Source organism: Enhydra lutris, unplaced genomic scaffold (assembly GCF_002288905.1).
Source record: "Enhydra lutris kenyoni isolate GAN:26980312 unplaced genomic scaffold, ASM228890v2 scaffoldscaffold31, whole genome shotgun sequence".
NCBI classification, from domain to species: Eukaryota; Metazoa; Chordata; class Mammalia; order Carnivora; family Mustelidae; genus Enhydra; species Enhydra lutris.
In genome coordinates, this window is record NW_019154115.1 from 16,276,260 (window position 1) to 16,284,157 (window position 7,898).

General features: G+C 40.5%; 1 protein-coding gene across 3 annotated transcripts in view; it reads left to right on the forward strand.

Moving 5' to 3' along the window:
• The window catches only part of LOC111153322 (aph-1 homolog B, gamma-secretase subunit), a 33,891-nt gene extending 27,146 nt beyond the window's left edge, over positions 1–6,745 (forward strand). For 2 of the 3 annotated variants that reach the window (XM_022512269.1, XM_022512270.1), the window contains exon 5: positions 3,042–3,519. In XM_022512269.1, the coding sequence (XP_022367977.1) occupies positions 3,042–3,209 (168 nt within the window). In that variant the 3' untranslated portion in view covers positions 3,210–3,519. Of the gene's footprint in view, positions 1–3,041; positions 3,520–5,188 lie in introns of those variants that run through there. The other variant, XM_022512268.1, reaches the window with a different exon arrangement.
• Positions 6,746–7,898: the final 1,153 nt, after the last annotated feature.

Genomic DNA, 7,898 nt, shown 5'->3' on the forward strand with positions numbered 1-7,898 from the left:
ATTGGATTGTCTTTTTTATTTCTAGGAGTTCTTTCTGTATTCTCTAAAAAAGGTCTTTGTCAGATGTACCTATTGTAAATAGCTTCTCCTGTTGTGTGGTTTAACTTTACATCCTCTTTATGTTGTCTTTTTTATGAGCAAAAATTCTTTATTTTGATGTAGTTTAATCAATTTTGCTTTATCATTTATAGTTTTTGTTTTCTGTTCAATGAATATTAACCTATCTGAATTTCAATTTTAAAATTTATTTTACTCATTTGTGTATTTTAATTTTCTACAACAGTCACATATTGCTTCGGTAATTGTTTAAAGAAGAAAAATTTTAAAGAAACTAAAGAGAAATACAAAAGAACTTAGCACCCTATAAAGTAAGTTAAAATTCAGTGGATTTCCAAAGAATCCAGAAAGTGCTCAATGCCTGCCTCAATGTGCTCAATGTCCAGAGATGCCTCTTGAGAAAAGCACTTTTTCTGCATAAGGTGCCATCTCTGCAAAATCAGCCCATTTTCCTAGTCAGAGCTGATAGGCAGGGTCGGTATCTTAACCAGGAGCATGTGCAGGTAGGGTGAGGGTAAGAACAGTGATGAGCCATGGAAGCACTCCCCTTGAAGGCTTTTATAGGCAGAGGTCTATGGTGACATTGACCCAGTTAGTTCCTCTCCTTTGTTAAGTGTAAGTTCTGGGCTAGTTGGGAACCCATCTCCCCACCTTACTCTGGCCCAGGAAAGGAAGTATTTCTCCTTCTCTCTAAGGCCAGTCCCTCTACCTGGGCTCTACTTCCAGTTCTTTCCCACAATGACCTCACTCTGATTGTGTCCTTGATCCTACATCACCAGTTTTCCTTCTCGTCATTAGCACATAGATGTATTTTAAAACTCTCCACTATTGCCTTTCCTCCATCTAGCCATCATTCCCTTTTTTTCTGTTCCCCATCACAGCAAAATTTCTCAGAGTTACCTCCACTAATTTTGTCTCCGCTTCTTCACCTCTCATACTTCTAGTCCAGTCTTGGTTCTGCTCAACCACCCTTCTAAAATTGCACTTGTCAAGATCAAAGGAAATCTCCATTTCTCGAAAACACATTGGGGTTTTTGTTCTCATCTCAGCAGCCTTTAAAAGAGTTGACCACTCTCTCTGTGAAACATGTTCCTCTTTTGACTTCTGTAACACATGTCCTGCTTTTCCTCTTTCCTCACTGTTTGCTCTTCTCAGACCCCTTTGCTGACTCTTTTTCAGTTAAGAGTCAAGAGAATAGAATGTTGTCTATACTTTTAATTTGCTTCTGCGATACTGAACAGTACAAAAAATTTATAAATGTTCTCATGGCTTTGTCTTGACTTCTCCTTTCCCGTCTCTCTGTAATAGCTCCCTGGGTAACTGCATTCAGAGTCATGGCTTTACATACTGTCTATGGTCTGTGCTTCTAGCACGAGTCTCTTTCTTTCCCAGCACAAGTCTCTCCTCGCAGCCCCGTATTCGTATGCCTAATGCTTTCCTGATGTCTGTCCTTTGAAATCTCATAGGCATGTTACTCTTAGCTTATCCTCATTGGACTTGATTCTCACCCATCACTCTGAGTGTCGTCTTTGCCCAAGTCTTTGTCATCCCATTAAGTAGCACTACCGTTTACCAAAAGCCACAAACATGGAAGCCACTTTGGCCTCTCTCTTTCCCTCACATTCCTTCCATCAGCAAGTCCTGTCTGTTCACATCACCCACTCTCTCCATCTCTACTACCACCACCCTGATCTAAGTCACCATCCTATACTCTCCTCAACCAGTGTAAAACCTTCTTCTTCTTTTTTATTATTATTAATATATAATGTATTATTTGTTTCAGGGGTATAGGTCTGTGATTCATCAGTCTTACATAATACCCAGCTCTCACCACAACACATACCCTCCCCACTGTCCATCACCCAGCCGCTCTATCCCTCGGACCGCCTTCCACTCCATCAGCCCTCAGTTTCCTGAGATTAAGAGTCTCTTATGGTTGTCAGTGCACAGCCTTCTTAATGAGTCTCCCTGCTTTCCCAGTTAACTCCTTTAATCCATTTTGTACAGTTTTAAACATCTAAATCAAGTCACTCAGCTCCCCTACCTTGACCCCTTCTGTGACACCCCCACCCATTGCACTGGGGATGAAGTCCACACCCCTTACCAACATGCTGCATAACTGGTTCCTGCCTTCCTCTCTTGACCTCATCTCATGTGCTGCCCCTCCATCTCTACACATGACTAATATCACTCTTTCTAGGTTCTCAGCTGCACCAAGCTCTTTGCCCTCCTGAGGTTCCCACCTTCACTCTACACAAGGCTGGCTTTCTCCAACTATATGTCAGTTTAAATGCCACTTACTCAGGACTACCCCTGAGCAACCTGAGTAGACCACCTTGTTCTTACTTATCTAGCACCATCATGATTATAATTATTCTGTCTAGCATTCATCATAATGTGTAATTATTTGATTCATTTATTTGCTGCTGCATTCCTTACTTGTTTCTTTTACTAGCATATAAGCTCCATTAGGATAGATACTCTGGTCTTCAGTGTTACATAGCATAATACCTCTTGGCACTCCTTCAGAGTTTTTAAAGTGAACTTTTGGAACCCTCTTCAGCTGTGCAGGTGAAAAAGAGATGCTGTTCCCTTGAATACTAAGGATTCATCCTGAAGTAACTTGGACTTGTCTTACTTTCTTGAAAATTAAGAGCTGGTTAACACAGAAATTGTTATGAACTGGGCCCAGGTTGTATAACATATATCTTCTATTGGGTCTTCCATTTGATTCTGACTTCTAGTTACCCTCTAGCCTTGACATTTGAATATAGTGAAGCACACATCTATGGGCTAGTGTCTGTTGACAAGGTAAGTTCTGTGTGTCTTTGTGGTACTCAGTGTGTCACATACATCATATGTTTGGTGAAACACAGCCCAGCTATTGAAAGTATCCTATATTTTCCTTACTCTTTAGTTACTCTACATGTTTAATGAACTTACTGTTATTATATAAGCTGTTTTTTTTTTTTTTTTTTTTGCAGACCTTCATAAGTCCTCATTATGGAATAAATCTGGTATCCACATATTTAATCATGGTACTCATGGGCATCTGGGCATTCTTTGTTGCTGGAGGCAGCTGCCGAAGCCTGAAGCTCTGCCTACTCTGCCAAGACAAGGACTTCCTCCTTTTCAACCAGCGCTCCAGATAACCTCTGAGAACCAGCACGTGTCAAACAGTAAGCTGCATCTTTAGAGGAAGCACAACTGTGCCTTTTTCTAAAAATTCCTTTTCCTGGTGGTATTTAGAAAAAACAAAACCATCTAGATAAAATATGACGTTCATGCCACAGCTCTCTGAAAGGGATACATTAGTGAGTGTGCATGTTCCGGCCACACATTAGACTGTCACCTGGGGAGGCAACGAATACTGGTACCTGGGCTCCACCTTCCACATTTAATTGGTCTGGGCATTCGGTAATTTTTAAGATTTTATTTATTTGAGGAGACGGAGGAGCAGAGGGAGAGGGACAGGCAGACTCTGCGCTGAGCGTGGAGCCTATGTGGGGCTCAGTCTCAGGACCCTGAGATCCTGACCTGAGCTGAAACTAAAAGTCCGACGCCAAACTGACTGAGCCACCCAGGTGCCTCTGGGCATTTGGTAATTTTTAAAAGCTTCCTAGATGACTCTGAAATGCAGCCAATTTAAGAACCATCGGTGTCCAAATAGGAACTTCCTGAGAACACCGTAAATGAATAAAAGTCAGGTGTTCAGCTGTCTCTCAACTCAGCTTGTGCTGAGCAGGTAAATCTTTGAATGTCAAATCCTGCTTGGTGTTTGTCTTTTTAAGTCATGAAGTCACAAAAGCTAAAGGGCTTTCATCCCTATTAACTGTTTTCGTGTTCTTTACTAGCACCCAATTTTATGAGAACATGGCAGGTTGTGCTTCTACATGCAATAGTAAATCGCACTGACTTTCTATGATGATTTAGTTAGAGTAAGCTATTGATTAACAAGCTGCATTTTTTCTGTAGTTTTTACTCTGGATTTTGCTTTTTGAGACATTACATTGTTTTTGAGCATTGATTCAGTTTGTTTAACCAAAAACCAATTATTTTCTGATTCCTGGGTAGGTATTATAAACCAGGAATTTTTGTGCAACTTCTCTAAGTCTTTCCTGGGTTTAAGGCTTTTCACGAGCTCTGTCCCAATACAGTGTTCACCAGCTGAGTGTGGATAGCAGGGCAGGTTGAGGTGAAGCCTGTTCTATCTCTGAGCAGTTCTGCCGATTGCTGAGTGATGTGCCCTGGAACAGACTTCACTAGAGCGGTGAAAGAATCAGAAGCATGAGGAAAACAAGCCAGTAGAGTGATGTTGACACTTTTAATTTGCTCTTGTGATACTAGCCAGCACTCCCCACCCCCCGCCAACAAGTGATATAGTGTAAAATTGGAAATGTCTGAAACTGCCAAATTCGTGCTTTTACAAAATCCATATAATCTTTAGATTTAGCAAATGTCTCTGGGTTTTAGTAGCAGATATAACCTTCCCTTTATAGGAATACCCAACGCGTTTGTTCAGCTTCTAGGCAACCCTTTTGATTTCCTTTATAAAGAGGAAATGCCAATGAATTATGCCTTTACTAACTAGAAATTGTTCCCCATTGATGGCTCTTAGAAAACGGATGGTGCGATATGAAAATTCCCTACACATTTAGGTGATAAGCTCAGTGGATCCCACATGTACAGTAGAACATCCAGAAGAAATAGGAGCAGCAATGAGAGGGCTCACCAGTGCCATGACAGATGGAAGAACTTCACACTACAGTGGTGGAGAGGAATAATGAACATGTTTAAAATGGAAAGGTGGCCAGTATTTTCGACTAGGTGCACATCATTTCAGGGGCCAGAACCTCTCACGTGAACTAGACCTTTATCTGTGAAATCCCTTCCCATGGTTAAATAACTAGAATTGCTTAATCGTGATTCAAGAGAAATAGGATTTCCAGCAAGGCTGTAAATAGTCCTTAGCAATTACAGTTACTCTCCTAAAGTTTACTTCACGACACTGATACCAATGCTTCCACCAGAGTTTGTGGTTTTCTACCATTATACAAAATTTTCCTTAGACTAGAAGAGTCGTAAAAAGAGTCAAGGACAGAGAGACTGACGAGTGAAATTTACTGTGCAGGGGAACGAGATACCTGTGGAACTGGGCTGTATTCCTGTCGGAACATGGTGTTCTTTGGTGGACAAAACAAGAAAAATATATAGTTGGTTATCACTGTTGACATACAAATCTCTTAAATGGATAGTCTGATAAAATACTTGATCTGTAAAGTACTAAAAAATATGAGAATATTAATATTACTCATTACTACGATCTGAGGATGTCCTCTGTACTTAATATTAAGTAAAGAAGCTGGGATACTGTAAAATCTCATTTATAAAAACTTATCAGGCAAGAGGAAATTTTTCTTTTGGTGAGACTCTTGTCTGAGGAAATTATTTAATAATCTTTGACTCCCTATACATAAAGGAACTTTGTCCTGCGGATTTCTGTTAAAATGTGAGCATTGCCATAGTCAGTTTAGGCACTATTTTTACAAATAGCCCTGCTTTGCCTGATGCCAATGGTGCCCAGAGGGAGAGTATAGGTTTCTTCTGTTGCTGTGTATAAACTGAGATGCCTTTTTTTTTCCCCTCTGCATTTTTTATCTATGAGGATCCTTCTGAGCCCTGATAGTATTTGGACAGCAGGCGGTGTTGATAGTTTATGCTCTCCTCCACACAGTGCTTTCTCAGTTTGGAAGGAAATGTGGGTAAAGTTAGAGTTGACCGTGGAATGTGAATGTTGCTGCAGTGCTTGAATATTTTGCCATGTGACTAATAGAGATTGATTTTGTTGCTCTCTAATAAATTTGTATTTATTTTTTTAATCATTTAAGTTAGTTGTTGTAACTGGAGAAGTTTAGTTACCTCAATCCTGGCCTGCCTGTCTCATAATATAATAGTAGCAGCCTGTTTTAGAGCATCTATTGAAAACGTAGCCAAAAGGAAGAAATGATGGTAACCACAGATTGCATAGAGAATGGCTTTTGTTCTCGTTGTTAAATTTTTTTTTTCTTAAAGCACATTTCAGTGTTTGCTGAGATTGGCAAATTCACATAAAAAATATTAGGTGTTCTTGTCCATAGAGTTGGGTGCAGGATAAGTAGTTGTGACAGGAGCTTCCTCCTACGTGTACTCCTCCCACTTTGCATCACCTCAGACTAGCCTGGAGGTAGGGGTTAGCAGTCACTGTGGGCCTGAGGGCTCCAGGGGGGCCCGGGTGGTGGCGGCCTGTCTTAGGCAGCAGCCCCCAGCAACCTGGGAAGAGCTCTTTGTAAGTGCTAACTCTCATTAGTTAACTTTTTCTTGGGTCCTACAGGGTCCTAACTCCAGGTGGAAAAAGTAGATATCACAACAAAACAATTTTAAAGTGCTTTGCTTAGAGCATTTTGTTTAAGATTGCAGTGTTTACAGTTCTTCTATAATAAAAGGCGTTACTTCTATTAAATTCTAGTGTTTAGAGAAATGGCGACTATATATGTATCATTTTATATAAGTATACAATATGTATCATTTTATATAAGTTATGCTGTTGTGTCTATATACTTGTAATATCAGGCCTTGCATTCAGTGCGCAATGCAATAGACTCTTTTCAGACCTGTGTTTTTCAGTGAACAATAAAAGTGTTGTCTGGCACTACTCGTCTCCCATGTGTCCTCTTCTTTGGAGCAATGTACTCTTCAGTATCTGTTGTTAAACTCTTTGTCTCCTACAAAACTTGACTGCATATTCTGTTGTTTATGCCTGGTCAGCCCTGAGACTTTTTTTTTTTTTTAAAGATTTTATTTATTTATTGGACAGACAGAGATCACAAGTAGGCAGAGAGGCAGGCAGAGAGAGACGGAGAAGCAGGCTCCCTGCCGAGCAGAGAGCCCGATGCGGGACTCGATCCCAGGACCCTGGGATCATGACCTGAGCCGAAGGCAGAGGCTTTAACCCACTGAGCCACCCAGGCGCCCAGCCCTGAGACTTTTTAAAGAGAAATCTTTGTTACCTGAAAATTCATAAGGCCTGTTTCATTTCTGTGTGTTCAGAAACAGTGCAGAGAAGTTCTTTGAGGCTCAAACCAAGTGGAAGATTATTCTCAAAGATCCTGGAAACTCACCTTGAAAAATCTGTTCTAAGTAATTGTAAAACAGGGAATTTATAAAATATCATATAATAGTCACTAGAGATGGCAGTTGGTTGACAAGGAGAGTAGAGTTTAGTTTTTACCCACTGATCCTGAGCAACCTATAGAATCCTTTTGTTTTTTCTCCCCTTGGTGTGGAGACAGTGCAGTGAAGGGTTTGAGCTTGTCTTTCAACATCAGACAAGTTGTATAGAAAATTATTATAGCCTGAAACTCAAACCATGTGATGCCTGTTCACTCTGGTTTGAAATGAGGCTGCTCTAGTTTTATCTTGACTGTGTTATTAGATGAAATATCCTCAGGGACCAAGAGCTTTTTAGTCCTCACTTGTAAGCCAGTGGAAGAGGTGTGCATTTCTTAGGTAACAGGCCAGATTTGTATACAACTTCTTTGGCTCTTCCCCACTGAAACTGTGGCTCTAGTTTAATTGTTGTTTGTTTGGTATTTAGTTGAAGCAAGGACTTCCTCCGTGTCCAGCCTCAACACATGAGAAACCTCCAGTGGAAAGAAGTATGTATTTTTTCCTCACCTCATTGAAAATGCTGAATAGATGAACCACTCAAACACTCAACTGGCTTATGGATTCAGTCTCAGCAAAAGAATTTTTAAGGATTTGACACCTCCTAAGGTGACCATAGTAGTTGATGAGCCCTGAGC